Source organism: Mesitornis unicolor, unplaced genomic scaffold, assembly GCF_000695765.1.
Source record: "Mesitornis unicolor isolate BGI_N332 unplaced genomic scaffold, ASM69576v1 scaffold2093, whole genome shotgun sequence".
NCBI classification, from domain to species: domain Eukaryota; kingdom Metazoa; phylum Chordata; class Aves; order Mesitornithiformes; family Mesitornithidae; genus Mesitornis; species Mesitornis unicolor.
In genome coordinates, this window is record NW_010172408.1 from 4,384 (window position 1) to 22,050 (window position 17,667).

The 17,667-nt window shown below is 45.7% G+C and overlaps 1 protein-coding gene across 1 annotated transcript; it reads right to left on the bottom strand.

Moving 5' to 3' along the window:
* Window positions 1–438: 438 nt before the first annotated feature.
* Window positions 439–17,330, bottom strand: LOC104537464 (centrosomal protein of 170 kDa protein B-like; the record flags this gene model as incomplete). Its single annotated transcript, XM_010180358.1, is given in 10 exon segments — window positions 439–1,163; window positions 1,885–1,936; window positions 3,265–3,358; window positions 3,901–3,989; window positions 5,209–5,352; window positions 5,903–5,941; window positions 9,776–9,935; window positions 12,144–12,393; window positions 15,566–15,624; window positions 15,626–17,330. Coding segments are annotated over 10 exon segments (2,828 nt in total), but the record flags the coding sequence as incomplete, so codon positions are not given.
* Window positions 17,331–17,667: the final 337 nt, after the last annotated feature.

A 17,667-nucleotide genomic window follows, 5' to 3' on the forward strand; every position in this document is an offset into this window, starting at 1 on the left:
GTTTATCACATAAGCCATTGGAACACATGTTTTTCTTAGCCATTAGCTAATCGCAAACATGTTAGTCCTTGGCCCAGCCAAGAGCACTTGTAGCTCACGATTGTATATTGTATATCAGCTTAAAGACAGCATTTATACCAAAATCAGGAAAATTTGGCAAGCTAAACTCTAAAACCTGACTTTTTGTACCTACCCCAATCTTTGGGCCTGAAACAGCATCAAAAATAGTAACTGTATTAGTAGTCTTTACATTCATGCTATGATTATTAACTTTTACACTTTCCCAATAGAAAAACAAAGGGGTTATTCTGTCGTGTTCTGGGGTGTGGACTGAAAAAAAAAAGGATGCACAACTGTAGTGTGGTTGCCTTCTTACGACTGTTGAAATGGACTTCTTACACATCCGCAGTAAGAGTTTCTCCTAGAAACCCACGATATTGCACGATCATTCTGTTGGAGTTGCACGCCGATTCCAACAGAGCTGTAATGCTTCACCTGTACAGTTAAATAAAAATAAAACAAATAAACCCAAAACAAATGGAGTACCAAAAAAAAAGTGGGTTTTTTAAATTGCGCCTCACTACAACTGATTAATCATAAACAGGCCGATGCAAGAACACTTCAGCTTCGGCAGCATTGAATGGAGAGTATGCAAAGCCTGTTTTCTTATGGCACACTGGAAGAATAAGTGAGTAATTTTCTAAAAATCAGTTTGCCTCTACGCTGAGTATGTGCTGCTCCACAGTGCTAGTCCTGTTTAAAAGGCATACACAGACTTTCCATTCACCCTCACAGCATAGATTATTTCTTTTTGTGCAACGTGTTAGCAATCTAAACAACTGCTCCACACAAACTGTCCACAAACCACTCGTACACAATACTAATGCGACAGTAGATTACAATATGACAGCGTTACAAAATATTGTATCAGATCACATATTTCTCTCCATCTGGAATGAAGTTTGATTCTTGCAGGGTAGAAGACCCACAGTTCGATTTCTGTGTGTAGTTTCTCATCTGTGCTGGGGACAAAGTCTCCAGTGTGGATCCAGAAGTGTTAGCAGTCCTGACTTTAGTGGCTGTAGATTGTTTAGCAGCAGAAGATGCTTTGTTACTGGCAACTACATCCAAGTTTCCAGTAGGGTCGATGATAGCGTTTATGACTGAGGGGGAAAGAAAGAAAAGAAAAGAGAAAGACATACACAGAGGTATTAGCAGCACCCAGCAGAGTTTCAGAACAGAACATTGCTGCCTTTGAAGGCAGTAGAAGCGTAGGTAGTACTCACCTTCATTTTAGTCATTGTATTTTCTTCGTGTACCTTCAGGCCTAAGCAGCTTTAACAAACTAAACCTCTTCCAAACTGAAGCTACACTCAACTTGCTCATTAAATTTGGAAAGACAGAGTACAACGGCCAAATGGCAAGCTTTTAGCAGGAGCCCAAAATGATGCCTGTATGTTTTCATAACTCTTTATTAAGCTACTGGATGATGCAAGAGCTTGTCGTGACTTTTCTATCGAATTGTGCACGTGGAGCTCTGTGCAAGTCCAAAAAGCACAGCACAGCTGATTGGCTGGAAAAGCTGCTAAGTATTATTTCAGCAAAACAGACCTTTGCCAGCTCATCTTATGGGAATACGCTGATTACTACAAACAAAGCATTTCCACAGCAACAGCTTCCACGCTGCAAAAGTCAACCACTTCCTTAAAAACTGGCAGCACTCTTGTGTACACCTACTGTTCGCTCCATATGCCCTCATCAGAGAGCACTAAGCTGACAAACTTCTGCTTCTGCATCCTTTCCCAGGCAAAACAAGCCGCGTTATTTTATTCTGTGCAACTTACTGGCATTTGAAGGATAAAAAGGACATTTGACATGACCAACCTTCAAGTTGTTTTTGAACTCTCCTGAGCTCCTTCAGGATAGAACTGATTTCCTAGAAACAAAAGCATCAGAAGGGAAAAATAAGCAACAAAATACTCAACCGACACAGGAGTCTTGCTCCTCTGCCTTATTTGATCAAGAAGATTCTAAGTCAGTCCCAACCTTGCATATTTAACAGAAAAGACAAAACTAGTATCCACAAAGATGATCAGAGGGATGGAAAACCTCTCCAGTGAGGAAAGGCTGAGACAGTTGGGGTTGTTTGGCCTGGAGAATAGAAGGCTCTGGGGACATCTTATTGCAGCCTTTCAATACTTGAAGTGGGCTTGTAAGAAAGATGGGGAGAGATTTTTTTAAGTAAGGCCTGTTGCAATAGGACAAAGGGTAATGGTTTTAAACTAAAAGAGGGTAAATTTAGACTAGATACAAGGGAATAACCTTTTCATGAAGCAGGTTGCCCAGAGAGGTGGTAGATGTCCCATCTCTAGAAACGTTCAAGGTCAGGTTGCACAGGGCTTTGACCAACCTGTTCTAGTTGAAAACGTCCCTGCTCACTGCAGCAGGTTGAACTACAGGACTTCTAAAAGTCCCTTCCAACTCAAACCACTCTGTGATCTGTATCCAGGTGCATCTGGTCAGTGCACAGGGACCTCTGCTCCGCACCATTTCACCAAGCGGTACTGCACCACTCAGTTCATAGCCGCAGTGGATTTCAGATTTGAAATGCTAGCCAGATTAACTGCACAAAGGCTCCTTAATACCAAATGCACAAAGATATTTGCAAACCCAGCTCCTACAGCAGACAAAGTGATTGGCCACATAAGCACTGCTGTAGCACTGAGCTACACAGGTCCTGCAGTTATAGTTATGCCTAGCACTAACCACACTTGCTGGGTACATTATTGTATTTAAATTCCTACTGACGGTCCCCATAAACGGCAATAAGAGATCATGAGAGCACAACCACCACCCTAGGGGTGAAGCTTTTTTATTGTCCTGTTATCAAACTGTTACAGGTGAAGAAAAAAAACCATTCACAGCAATCACCTGTCTAGGACTGAAGCTGCAGCAGCCACATGGCAGGTGATTCTTTGGTAGATGTTTAAATGAGGCCTAACGACCCTGAACTCGAACATCTGTTGAGGAACTGGGTTTTGAAGACTAATCACAAAGGGAAAAAAAAAAAATTGGTGAAACGCAACAGCTGGAGGAACTCACTTTGTCACAAACAGCCACAAAAGCCAGCAGTCAACACATGCAAATAGACTAGAAACTCCAGAAATTGATTTGAGAAGGGCTAGAGCTTGGGTTTTTTTGGTTTCTTACACAGCTTTCATGGATGTAAGCCTTTTGGTATTTCACTCATTCACACGGTCTTACCTTGTTTGATGTCTTCAGAATTGGCACTTCGTTTTCTGAATTCATTTTGGCCTCCATCTCTTCCCAGGTCCTTTCCGAGTTTTGAAACAGAATCCTGCAGCACAAAAAGTGGAGCAAGCCTTAAAAGTGCTATCCAAAGGCTGCTGGTTTAAAAGACTTAATTATCACAAGATGTGGCAACAAAGGAGATTAGCGGATTAGCGACCAGACAAAGCGCCTTTCAGCTGACTTAAGAACAATCCACAGTCCTTCCCTAACTGATGTCTTCTAGAACAACAACAGGCTTTGAAGAGCTTTCACAAGCCTTGGTGACCTGCAGGCTTTCTAAGAAGCTGGGGACAACAGAGGAAAGAGGAGACAATCCACCAACAGGAATACATGTGCTGCTAACCCTTTGCACAGGCAACGTTTCCAAGTTAAGGCATGACAAATCCAGCATTAAAATTCCAAAGGCCAAACAAATCAAGGAAAAGAGATGGCAAATAATCACGTTACCTCTCGTTCACCACATGCACAGTTTCCTACACGTTGAAGCCAAGACTTTCCAAGACAACAATGCATTATCTTCCATAAGTAGCAAGCCAACAAACTCAGAGGCAAGTCAACATTTCAGGCCAGGGCTAAAAAGTTACTTACTTCATTTTTTCAGCTAGGTTTTCTGTGTTTTCACGAATTGTATGTGATAACTGGGACACTGGGTTCAACATCAGATTGTCAAAAATTACCTAAAATACAAAGGCAGATCACAGAACTTTTAGCAGAAGTGGCATACTGCAAAACTGGAAATTTTTACAGTAAATGATCTCCACTAAAATATCTTCATCTATGGGGATGGCATCTGAAGCTCAAGGGACACTAAGAGGACGTGTGGTTTTGTTGCAGCACTTTTGCAGTAAAAATTTAACATTAACTTGTTCATTTTTCTCCAAAAAAAATCTTCAATATTTTCTTTTTCTTGGAGTGCACAAAGAGACAGACTTGTCTGCAGTAAGGTAACTACTTAAGCACTTCTGAAAGAAAAAGCTGAAGACTTTCCAAGCCTCACAGGCACTTCCCACCCCCAAAAAATCCCAAAAAACCAAATCACAATGCAAGAAGTCCCACAAACAGTCTCTCTGAAACCATCTAACGTGATGTGAAAACGCCAACAAAACCCAACCAAACACCAAATATTCAAGTCCTGTGGTTTGAAAGAGCTCCTCCTCCTCCACCAGAGCCAGCAGGCAGAAAACAAGCGGAAGCACCAGCTGAGCACTGCGTCAGCAGCCTGCTCCTCCACTCTCCATCACCACCACCCCGACACAGCCCTTACTCCAAACACCATCCCCAGCCTCAAGTTTCAGGCTTCCTCACCCTTTAACATCAGCTCAGTGATTTCCTAGGTTACCCTGCTCTCTCACCCCAGAAGAACTGCACCAAATCGCACACATTGGAAGGAACAACACAAAACAGGTGGTCTAAAGCCCAGCTGCAGGAATTTCTCATAAGGCCCAGATCCTGCCACTGCTGCTCTATGGACAGCTCTGCCCATTGCAGAAAAATAAGGTGCCTTTACTGATTAGCAGCAACTGTTCTCATGCCATGATTTCTGGCCATTAAACTATCAGTGCTGCATATTTCACAGTTAGGACTTTGGTGTTCTTCTTTTAAAGAGTAGTGAAATAGCCCAAGTGGGCTCTGACATTGAATGTCTCCTCCCAGACAACAAGTCACCAACTCTCGAGTTTTAATGGAGTTTTAAGAGAGGAAACTTCCAGTCAGTGTTGCCAAGAAGGGCGATTCTGTTCCTCTTTTATTTTTTTAAACACTGTTTCTATACCTTCAATTTGGGTCTCTTGAGAAGTGCAGGTTTTTTGAGTGGCCTCCTTTGACAGCTTAGAGCAGGTATACATACTGCAGCTTAAAGCAATGTCATCTATAAAATAAAGAAAAAAGGTAGCCTGCCTCCTCACGGTTTCTTGTCCTCGTTTTCCTTGAGGGATCCTCTTCTCTATTATCGTTCATATTTTGGTCAAAATCCTTCAGTTCCACTGATCCCGGAGGCACTTTCTGGTAGTTCAGACTTGCTTCTGGAATGTGCTGCACCAACTTGGAAATAACGAGTAATGAGTCATTAAAATTTAGTAGGGAAGGAGGCACACAGGCACTCACTGCAGGTACTGCAGATTTTCAAGCAAGCCCCAGAGGAACAGTGATTCATTTAAGTCTTGTTCAGACAGGTATGGGTTCCTAAGCAAATTACGAGACCCCAATCCTGCAAGCATTTACCCACTGGAGTCATCCTACAAAACTTGGTGGGGCTACTCTATAACGCAGCAAGTAGTTGAAAAGTACCTCTTTGCCTTTTTTGAATTTAAGCTTAAACTCAAAAAGGCCCTGTTTTCCCACCTCTTATCTTTTACTATATCAATGCAACATTAAAGCCACATCAAAATTAATCAGAAATCATTCAGCAACACATGGAAGAGATGAAAATGCAATACAAAACTACTGACAATACAAGTCATTAACAGCAAGAACAGAAAAGGCAAGACACCCACTCCTGTTTGGTTGACTGACAGGCAAAAGCTCTAAAAGAAGGGGAGGAAAAGAGCAGTGACAAGACAGAAATACAAAAATAATGGGATGGAAAGTGCACCTGAGATGGATATGCCAGCCGAAAAGATCTACGAGCAATCTGTGTTAAAACAGAAACAAAGAGATCAATGCTAGTGAATGACAGCAAGTATCAAAGAGAACACGTGGTCTGGGGTTATTCGGGGTTGACATTCCCAAAAGCGCATTCCTGAGGACCAGCACTCAATGCCCACCCCCTGCATGCACTGAAGCCCATGGGGGTCCTGGTCACCAACCCGTTCTGCAGAGGCGGTCTCGGGCAGCTCCCCAGTTACTCCGAAACGGACCGAGCTGAGTGAAATCCAGAGCACAGAGCATGGCCTAAACACAGCCCAGGAGGCTCTTTGGTTGGCAAAGCACACAGTTCTTGGAGGAAACCATGTGCCACCCAAGGTCCAGGCCCCCTACACTCTATGCAACAGCACTTGGGTTACAGGCAGGCAGAAGGTATGGGATATTATGGTACAGAGGCACCACAGCCAAAATGTTTAGCTAATAAGCTGCTTTTTTTTTTAAAGCATCTTTTCGTGAAGCGCAGAATCAATAAGTTAGGCTGCCTGCAGCAGTGAAACAGCATCAGAAGGGAATGAGATATTCCTCCAGTTCAGCAGTTCTCAGCACAACCACTTGAAAAGACACCAAGGGCAGCATGTGCTCCTCCATCACCAGATTTCCATACACAACCTGGCCTGGTCTCAGGCTTTCCGTTCTGTCACACCCCGTAAGCATTTATTCTCATCATACCAACACTCATACCACCGCACACGTTAAACAACAGTTTAACAAACGCAATTGGGCTCCTTCAGTTTTTGCTACATCACTATCAACTTTAAAAAAAGGCCAACCAAATTGTGCACAGGGCAGAAGTGGCCACTGCTCTGGGCTGACCCACTTGACTCTGCTTGCAGCGGCTGAGCCTTCAGTCCGACTGCTGAGCTGTGCAGAAAGCTGGGTCCTGTCAAACCTACGCGTCCACAACATCCCAAAGAAACCATGGCATTGGTAAACAGGAATCATGAAGGTTTCACCCTTGCTGGACCCTTTTTTATTTGTTTGTTTGGGGTTTTTTTTTTGCTTAATTTGTAGCAGTACTCAGCTCCTTATGTGAGGAATCTGGGTTGTTATATACTGCACAGCCAAGAGCAACAAAACCAAACCAAACCACCCCCAACATGCAGTGGGGAACTGAAAACCTCCCTGGCAAACATCCCAGCCAACACTGGACCTGAAAGGACAGAAGGACAGAATAAGGTTTCAACCTACGGCTTTAGCTTATAAGAGAACATTCATGATTTTCATCTTTAATCAGGCTTCTTAATAAAAGTGATTTAAAAAGCAGTTCATTTGAGGCTGAGAAATACTGTACCACACACTGGTCCAAAGTGAAGCTTCTGCTATGACATTAAACCCTCAAAAGTGATTCCAGCATCAGCACTTATTTTTCCTGCATTTTTCCCCGCTTTATTAGAGAACAGGTATAAATATTTAGTAGTAGTACATCAAAAGCCAGCAAAACTCCAATAGCCAGAGCAGTGTAAGAGACAGTCACACAGCAAACATCTCTTATTCACATACTTCCTTTCATCAGATGTTTCAAGACACTGCTGTTATAACTGCAGTAGCTATTTCTCACCATTATGTCATTTCCTAGAATATTTAATATAAAGCTGTTTAATAAACACCCACGAAATTCACAACGTTTAGCATCACACACATTGATCTTCAGATATTTCCTAGCAACTTCCCTACAGTATGTCAAAAGAATTGTTTTAGCACAGATTCAGCAGCACCCAGACTGAGGGACTCTGACTGACTCTAGTCCAGTTCCAAATACACCACGTGTGGTTATTAAACCCACGTCAGTTTATATTACCCCCATTCACAACACGACCCCCAAGATACACAGTTCAGGATCCCAAGCTATTCAGGAGTCAGCTCTGCAACTCAGCACTGCAAGTAGCAATTCCTTCTGATTTAACCTGTTCCTGGCTATCACTAACGTAAGGGCAGCTTCGCTGATGCATGGTGGCATTTTGGGCGTAACTCAAAGGGCCTCCCAATCGCTGGCCCTGCTGAAATCACGGTGCTATCCAACCCTATTTGGAGTGAGTCTCGTTAAAAGCCTTTATGGTGGTTTCAGCCACTAAAGGTTATGGCTCCTGATCTGTCTTCACAGCCTCCTACCTTTGCTTCTTCATTCACACCACTGTTAAGATCTAAAAGGCTGCTCCAGGAGTGGGCAGTGCTGGCAGCGTTACTTACAGCGGTGAACACAGCCCTACACTGGCATCACTACCATGAGCCTTGCAGCCTGTCACTTTGGACAGAGTAGAAACACTGCTGTTTTGCAGGTGTCCTTCCTCCTCCAGCAGCAGGGAACATCCCTCTGTATATCTCGACTTCAGGCACTCAGAGGTAGGTACTTGCTTTTCTGGAAGGAAGTGGGTGCTCAGTGCTGGTCATTACCAACCCAAAGTGATCACTTCATTCAGAAGTTGGAAGTAAGGTAGATTTGTCACCCTGACTGCTCAAAAGGAATAACGCAAAAGGCAGTTTTGCAAGTGTGGCACTTGCGTGGAAACAAAGCAATGAAACGCTTTATCTCAGAGCCTAAAGTTATTGTGAAACACTTGTACCCTGCAGCTCCAAACGGCCCCAGGAAACAAACCCTCCCCGAGCAGGCTGACCTTGGCTTAACACAAGCACAGCCACACTCCTCTGATCTCCTGGGTATCTCCCTAAACTTCTGCTTTGCACGTCCAGTGATAATCACAGCAGGGTCACAGGACCTCCAAGTACTCTCTGTACAGGGCAACAAGTGTGGCCCTCAGCTTTGAACCCTGCTTAGGACAGGTCTGTCATTCTCAAAACAGCCAAAGACAGCAGAGGGCCAAGAGGCGCCGTCTGAGCAGCAGATAAAGAGCGCTGCATATTTTTGAAGCCCGCATTGGTGACAGGTAAGAGGGAATCTGGATTTAAAGAGCAGCAAAAGCAATTTGACTTTAGCAGCTGGAGCCTCCCAGTGACCTTGCAGCCAAGTTTGAATTGCAGCACCAGTACGGCAAATTAAGAAATTTGCCTTATTCCCCACTCCAGTGCAGACAAATTGTGTTACACAGTTTAGGAGGAAGCCACAGCTTGGCTGAAGAGCTGGAGGACAACACTTCCCAAGATAACTGCCCTTCTCCTTGCCCACCTTGCAGGCTGGAGAGCAGAGTCCCTGCTCTCACCCCTCAATACACAGATGGAGGGAAGGGATTCAAGATACACCTGCACGAGTTTCAACAGCCATGGCACAAAGGACACAGCAGAGGTACAAAATTCACAGCTGATCCAGAGCACACAGTCAGTGCCTTGCTTGAAACAAGGAGTGAGGCTCAGGCTCCCTGGTGCAGCAACACAGCACAACCCCCCCTTCTTGTTCATCAGAGGCAAGCTTCAGGGACCAAAGTCCAATTAGAGGCCATGAGATGCTTAGGAAATAGTAAAAGGAATCTACCACTTTGACACCAGGGCCCTCCTGCTTCCTGTGGCACAGTAAGAGAGCCCCAGACAAAAGCCAAACCTGCCCAGATCCAGTTTAGCTCCAGACCCATGCAGCCCGCTCCCACCTCCTGCAAGGCTGGCTGCGGCAAAAGGGAGGGCAAAATAAAGAGCACCCTAAATAGGTTGCAGTCAATCTTTCTGCTGGTGTTTTTTCGGAGAGGCAGGAGATGAGGCTTTTTTCATGCTGCAGGAACTGAGGATGCTGGAGGTGTTTTTTTGGGGGGGCAGGAGACGAGGGTTTTTTCATGCTGCAGGAACTGAGGATGCTGGCCTGGTCTCCCATCACAACTGTACCCCCCCAAAATCGCTCACATTCAGAGGCAGAGATTTCTGTTGTTTGGGATCTTACCTCTTCTCTTGCTGATATGGTGGAAGCAGGAGTGTTGGGCACAGAGCTGAGGGAGGTGCTTAATCCCGTCCCCAGTGAACTCTGCGAGTCCCCATCTCCAGCAACATCGTGAATCTCTCGAGCAAGGATGGCCACATCCTTCACCAGCGTCTGGCTGAGTCTGAAGCACAGGGCACGCAGCAGAGCCATTAGCACACATGACACAACAAGCCTTGTACTCATAAAATATAAAAGGAGCAGTCTTCAAAAGTTTGTATGAATTACAATCTCTGCAGAGGCTAGGGAATGAAGTTTCACTGGAGGATATCTTGGCAGGGTACTGAGGAATACTCTGAGGGCATACAAGAGGAAGAAAATAAATCAACTCCCCACCTGAGCCCAAGCAGAGATTGGATAAAAACTCAATTGTAGTGACTATACACTACCAGAAAGTACTGGAGACAATCCACAATAAGGTGTTATGTTATGTTATTGCTTTCCCACCCATCCACTCTAGTTCCTTCTTTTTTTTTTAATTTAAAAGAACACAGACACTTCTTCTTCTTGAGACTTCTTTCTTTTCTCTTAAAAAGCCCATACAAGGAAACACCTTTTTCATTATTACTTAAATAATAACATTTCAAAACCTCTTTCCTTCTCCTTTGTATTTCATAGCCTGTAAATCAAAGTATGCCTCCAGGTCCTCCAGAAGGGCTGAGGGATCACCAGGGTAGGCATGGCATACACCTTAGAGGGATCTGGCTTTTGAAAACCAAGCCTTGAAACTCCAAGCCCCTTGACAGATACCCAGTTAACACTCAGCAATGGCAGCACTCTCCTCTACTTGCTCTACATCTCAAAACCACTTTCTAAAGTCTCAGGATTGCTGCTAGCAGAGCTTAAAAAAACAACGAAAACCCTTCAGACCAAAAGTAGCTGCTGTGGTAATTTTGAAGAAAAGCATCTAAGAGAAAGAAGTGATCTTCCAGCTAGTTGGCTTCACCTGAGAGGCACTTCCTCCTTTAACTCGAAAAACCAAGCAATGTTAAAAACCTGTCAGTTCATCAAAACATTTCCTTGGAAAGAAAAATGCACAATTACACTCATAAAAGCAGCTTGATCTGCCTGCCTAAGGTGGCCCCTATCTGTGCTGGTTCGGATACAGCTGTCACTGTACACGTCCATTACGTGATTCACTTACTGTAAACAAGCGGCATTCTCCCTTTTAACTCCGACTCTTCTAAACCCCTCCCAGTTAATTTGGGAGCAGCAACGGAAATCAGAACTGCAATTACGAAGCAGACTCTGCAACCGAGCCCTGCAACACACAGTGCCAGACAAGCCTGACGCAACCGCTTATTTATAGCTGCTGCAAGCCCGAGTCCTCTCTGGTGCTGACAAGGCTGCGAGGAGGGAAGAGGCGTCTCCCGCACGCACACCTCACGCGGTGCAGGTAACGCAGCCTGGTGGGAAGGCTGACACACTTTCTAGCCGCCTGGCAGCGACGTTCACACAAGAAAATCCCTTTCGAGATCACTGCGGCAAGCGAGAAGCGTGACCTGGAAATGCTGACCAAAAGCAGACAGAAGTCAGCTTCCTCCATTGAAAGTATTTCAAGAATGGCCAGGACAATGGAAGACCAGTATTTCTGGAAAGTTGGCATAACACAGTTGCATATTAGAGATGTCAAACCTCAAATGCCACTGCTTAAAAAAAGAAACTATTTGCTTTATTGCTAAGGTCCTCCAGGCAACCAGCAGACCACCAGTATACAATAGGTCCTGTATCCAGGGACATCGAGCTAAGCAACAACTCATTTATACACTGAACCCAGACAGATTTTCTTGTTTGGATTCAATTGAGTCAAGCAAAGAGGTTTCTGCCCTGCAGTGACTGCTTACTGCTCCCTCAGTGGCTTCAGGCAAAGCAACTTCAACAGTTTACGTATTTATTCAGTCTTTGCTAATCCATTTGACTTCCTCTGCAGAGAATTGGGACAGTTCACGCCAACCGCTCCATGCGCACAGAGCAGCTTCCAGCAGAAAGCACAGACAAGCAGGTACAGACAGCTACATCTTTTGACAGACTTACAGCTAAAAGAGGATACCTGTCCATAGCTTGAACTAGAAACAAACCAAGATACAACCCAGCTTTCCTGTCCCTTGGCATTTTCTAGAGAGAAGATACAACCAGCATTGCCCAGAACAGGCTGTAAAGCTTCACGAAAACCTTTCAGGTCTGAACATGATGATGCTCAGATATGAAGGACATGAGGAGCACACAGACAACAAGAGAGAGTGCCTCTCCTTCCAGCTCCACATCTGGGTTTGTTCTGAACACCCAAAAAAACCCCACCTCAATCCATTTTCAGCACAAAGCTCCACCTCACCTGGCGATTTCTGCTATCTCTGCTGTTTGTGCCATGAAGTTGTAGGGGTCGGGGTGGTCGTCAAAATCGTCGTCGTCATCTGTTTCTCGGCCGTTATGCTTCTGCTTGCTCAGCCCAGAGCCACGTATCCTCGGCGTCTGTGTGGCTGTTGAAGTATGGGAGCGTTTGTGTTTAGGGGAGCTGTGATTTGAGCCATATTCCTCCTCCGAAGTAGAAGTGTAATCTGAACCCTGAGGTCTCCGCCTTGACGCTTATAAAAAATGAATTGGTTTCAGACTGAGGAAAGCGGTAAAGAATAACTACAAAAGGGCAAAAAAGGGTATCACAAAACTAGCCCAAGAACACAAGGAAAAGAGAGTTTCTGTGCAAATTTTAAGCGAAACAGCACATTCTCAGAGCTTTTTTCAAAGTTGAGCACTTCCACGGCTCTCATTCACTGTACAAATTTGGAGTGGGAAATTCCAATGGAAAAGCAAAATGACTGTATTAACAGCTCCAATGTAGTAGATCACCACAGACTCGGCTTTCCATGCACAGAAGCTCTGTGTATAAGTAGCACACGTTTCAGACTCCTCATACTCCCACAGAAGTCCTTTTCTACAAAGAGCCCAATTTTCAAGCCTGCAGACACCTCACCAATTAGCTGCGAGTACAAGCAAAAGGAGGGGTTTTTGAGCGAAGAGGTGCTTGGTGTTATTTGCCAGAGTCCACACCCCCACATTCCCCTCCTGCTTCACAATTCCCCATTAATGGCACTCGACGAGAAAGGGCGTTCACTTATCTCAACTGGTTCTGCAGATCTGCAGACACCCAGGTCCTCCTTGCATGGGGAGCATCAAGGTGCCCTTATCTGAAAACTGGGCTCCTGGTGTTGGTGCCTCACTACGCTCTCTACAGACACCACTTCATTCCCTTCCAACCTTCCCTGGAGAATGAAGACCCACCAAACACAGAACCAGCCGAGTTATGCAAAATCACACCACCGAAAAGCTTCACTGTGTTACCAAGATTATCTTAGTGCTGAAATACTGCAAGCGAATTAAGCCAGCATCTTAGATCATAGAAACAAACACAACAAATTTGGCATTTAAGATGCAGGTAGAAACTATAGATAATCACTGTATAGTGAAAAAAAGTATTCCTAGACATCCCTGTGTCAGCTATAGCTATATAAATGGCTTAGGATTAAAATATGTGCATATACAGAAAAGATAAATGTGCTCATTTTCAATCTGAAGTTGGTTTTTTTCCCAAATACGGGTTTAGAATCAAGAGGTCACCCTGTCACCGAACAGAAATTTTAAAGTGAAGAGTCTGATTTCCCACCCCTGTACACCAGAGGAAACCAGGATCGCCTCCCTCAGTGGCATTCAAGTTACACTGAGTGAACAAATCTTGTACACAGAGAAGCAGGGGAGACGGGCCCTGCGCTTTCACAGCTGGTAATCTGGATTATTCTGATGTAATCTGTGTGTTTCACACGAAGTTACCTCAGACGGCCTGACGCTCTACTGGCACTTCTTGTCTCATGGCTACATAGTTCATTCTGTTCCTCCATTAGTGAGTGACTTTCTCCCACTGGGAGAGCTGGAAACTATTGTGGTTAGCTAAACACTTTAAGAAATCCTTGAATAAATCAGCCACATCTGCCTCCTCAACTCCCAAGGCTTGACAATCAACGCTTTGAAGGGTTATTGCACCCTGCTAAAAAGTGTCTTGATGGCACAGTGCAACAGTTCAGTTTATCAAGGCTTCGCTTTTGTTCCAGGAACGGGGTGCTAGGTGTTGATTCACTACATCTACAATAGCATTAGTATAGGGGCAAGCATCAGGATGAAGCCTGAAGGACACTTAGAGCTTGCACAAGGTCCACAGTCCTATCAAGGAATTAGGTGGTTAGTATTTTAAGAGCAACTAATTCAGAGAAAGGATTAGCACCATCTGCTGCGACTACGCACAAGGAAAGGTGTTAGCATGCTGCTACAGAGCTCTGGAAATCAAAAACCAATTCATTTAGACCAAGAACTGGCCAACACTTATCACTTTTCTCCAAATGATTTCAAGTCTGTGATCCAAAGGGAGAGGAAGTGCAAAGGATGCCTCCTGTTTGCAAATCTCTGGCCACGTTGTTTTGCTTTAAATTTGTTGTTGTTTAACAAGAAGTCAGTAATAGCATCATCTCGGAAAAGGCAAGAGAAGAGACTATACACACTCTTTTAGCTTATTCACATTGGGATTTACATGCATATAGAAATGTGTGAGGAAAAAAATCATCAGAGGGAAGCTGGATGCACCAAAACGATACAAACCAAAACAAGCAGCAAATGACCTTTTTAGCGTGCAATAAAAATGAACACTGCAAGAAGGGCAATTCTTTCAGCTGTATGCAAATACACAAAAACAACACACCCAGGACTCCAAGATCCGTCACAAAAACGCAGATCTGCTGAAAACAGTATCCCCCTCAACAAGCCAGAGAAAGCCAGCCAAAGGGGTTCCTCCTGTCCCTCTGCCCCAGCCTGGCATTCCCAAAAACCTGAGCTAACAGAATTATTGTGCCACATCCATGGTAGGTCAAGGACTACGGGCACAGACCAGGACTCAGACCAAAGGTGCTTGGGGACAACCTCTGATTATCAATTACCACCTCAGAGCTGTCATCTGCATTGTCCCCAGCTCTTAAGTAAAGGTTTATTTCAATATGACAAGCGTGGATATTTTGCAAGGGTCTGCTGAGCGCAGAGCTTCAGGGAAAGACATCCCCACATCTCCACCTCGTGGAAACAGGGCTCTGCACCTGCCTTACCCATGGCAAAAGGGAATGAGAACACACAGCAGTGGGAATCTCTTGGGGCAATCAACGTGCAGTGCCCGGCTCCACATTTCCACGTACAGGAAGGGAACAGCCTTCACAACACAAGGACATTTATTTCTTGTTCTCCTATTTCAGATGTCTTCAAACTTGCCACCTTGGACATCGGCTGTCATCAATACCACTATAAGCTCTCTTGGAGTAAACTTTGAATCTTAGAAGTCAAAGGAAACCAGAACAGAATTCCTTATAGCACTGAAAAGGCATTAAATTCTACCTGTTTGCAGAAAAATGGCTAACACGCTCCCGTCAAATGACAACAGTTTGTTCAAAAAAAAACAGTCACTGGGAAAATAAAAAAGGCAAAGAAAAATAGCTACTTTCAATATCCTCCCAGACACCACCACAATAACATCTCACTGGGTATGAGAGATGCTCTGCTGTCTCCAAACCCACAAGAAACCTCAACCTCCACACGACTCGTTAATGCAGATTTTTGTACTCACCGAGGCAGCGCTTTTAACACTGAGATACCAATCCTTGGCAACCACAGGCAGCCTGTAAATCAGAAAGAAGGGGACCAGGGGAGAGACGAAGCACGAGCACTTACTGGATGAGGAGGAATACTTGACGCTGCTTGAACGAGTCCTGCTGCGGGGGACCTCCGCCCGCCGTTTTCCTCGCTGCTGCTCTGACCTCCGAAATCCCCGTCGTCTTCCGACAGGTCTCCACACTCCGGCCAGAAAAGCCCGACCTCGGCTGTGCCGTTTCGGAGTCGCTGGGCACCGTAAACGAGCCTGCCCGTTTCCTCGGCATGGCGAGAATGTCCAGCCGGGAGAGCTTCTTCGTCTCTGTGTTCTGCTTGGTGCCTGCAGCGGCGGCTTCAGAGTTGGAGGCCGTTTTCTCAGTATCGACGCATTCGTTGTCCGAAGCATCTCCCAGCCGAGCACGACGTAGCTTTGAGGCCCTCGTGGGCCGCGGGGTGGATAAACTGTTGGAGCGGGTGAGAACTTGCTGGATTTTCTGCACATTCGAGGTCGTTTTGCTGGGGTCCTCCTTGGTTGCCTGAGTAAAAGGTTTCCTTCTGGGGACCGGACGGGTTACCGGGTGCTCATGGTCAGACACGACTGCATCGGGGACTGGCAAGTAGGGCAAGCTTGAGCTTCTCTCATCATCTGTGAAGTCGAGCGACCCTCGAGTCCCAGCACTCCGCTTCATCTGGAAGCGTTTGGCGGCCTCAGCACGGTTTGACGCCTCTAGCGCTTGTGTTTTTCGCTTCTCCGTCAGCCTGTCCCGAGCACTGGGCTGCACGCACTGGTCCTGGATGGATGGCGTGGAGGAAGATTTTTCCTTCTGCAAGCTCACCACCGCTTTGCGTTGCGGGGCGCTCGCCGGGACGTTTTTGCCGCTCACCAAGCTGACCGTGCTGGCCGTGTCCACATCCGAATCCCCTGACAAGGAGTCCTCCAGTTGACCAGCAGTTTCCGAGGGCTCCGCCTGTTGGCTTTGACCAAGTAATTTGGCTTCCAGCGCTGCCAAGGCAGTTTCAGTGTCCTTAAGGAGAAGATGAGTTTCCTGACCAAAGTCCATGCGAGTTGACCGAACAGCCTCTAAGTCTTTAAGCAGAGGGTGACTTGAAATACGTGGGAGTTTATTTTGAGGAACACCACTGTTGGATTTATCTTTGGTAAAACTTTCCTGCCTAACAAAAGATGATGTTTCCTTTCCTGACGTGTTTTCTTGATCTTGAGGAAGACTCTGATGAAGGGAAATAACCACTTTGCCAGCTGCATTTATGTAAGCGCTAACATCTTTGACCGGTGGCTTTCCAGGAACTGATGTGCCAGCAGGCTTGAAGGAAAACTCCTGATCTTTGCTGTCTTTGTCTGCTCGAGCATGGGACACACTCAGAGAGAGCTTAGAGGGAATCCCCACAACGCTGCTGTCATCACCAATGTAGAATGAAGTAGCAACTGGCTCATTTACAGCTCTCGCATTTGAGACCCGGGAGGCTCCTGGCTGCCGGCTCTCTGATCTCGTGTCTTCCGCCATCTGCTCTAGCATTTTATTGTTCTCTTTATATTTCTTGCCTTTTTCCATGCTGAAGCCATCGTCAGATCTGCTGGCATCACTGAGGCTATCCGGATCCAAGTCCTCTTGGATGAAGAGGCGGCTGCTGGGGTCACTATAGGCTTCCACACCATGGTCCTTCACGGTGGTTCTCTTGGTAACCTCGGAATAGGCCTCCTGGCAAACCAGGACCGTGGGCGTGGGGCTGTCTGATTTATCGCTCGGTGGGAGCTGGGGAAGAAGGCGCCTTGTTCTCAAAGGCACAGCATTTTCTGGTTCTCCGGGTTTTGGAGCTACACCGCTTTCTGAAGAGAGTTAAGTGCATGAGAATCAACTGTTGTACAATTATACCACTTACTTACTTATTTAGGAAGAGCTTGATCCTACAAAATGCAAGTCCACAAAAGCACTCACAAGACACATGCTTATGTTATGGTTTAAGGGTTCCCAGCGTGAAAAGGGACAGGTGGTGTCTGTAGGACCCTGGGCGGTCCGAGATCACTTCTGTTCCCTCCCCTTTCCGGGCACAGTCTATAAAAAACCGAGGAGGCCCGAGGTTTTCGTGGGCTTTTCCTGGCTTCCTGGGCCGCTTCTTGTGGCATCTCAGGACAGCTGGGCCTAGCTCCTCGTGCTCGGCAGCAT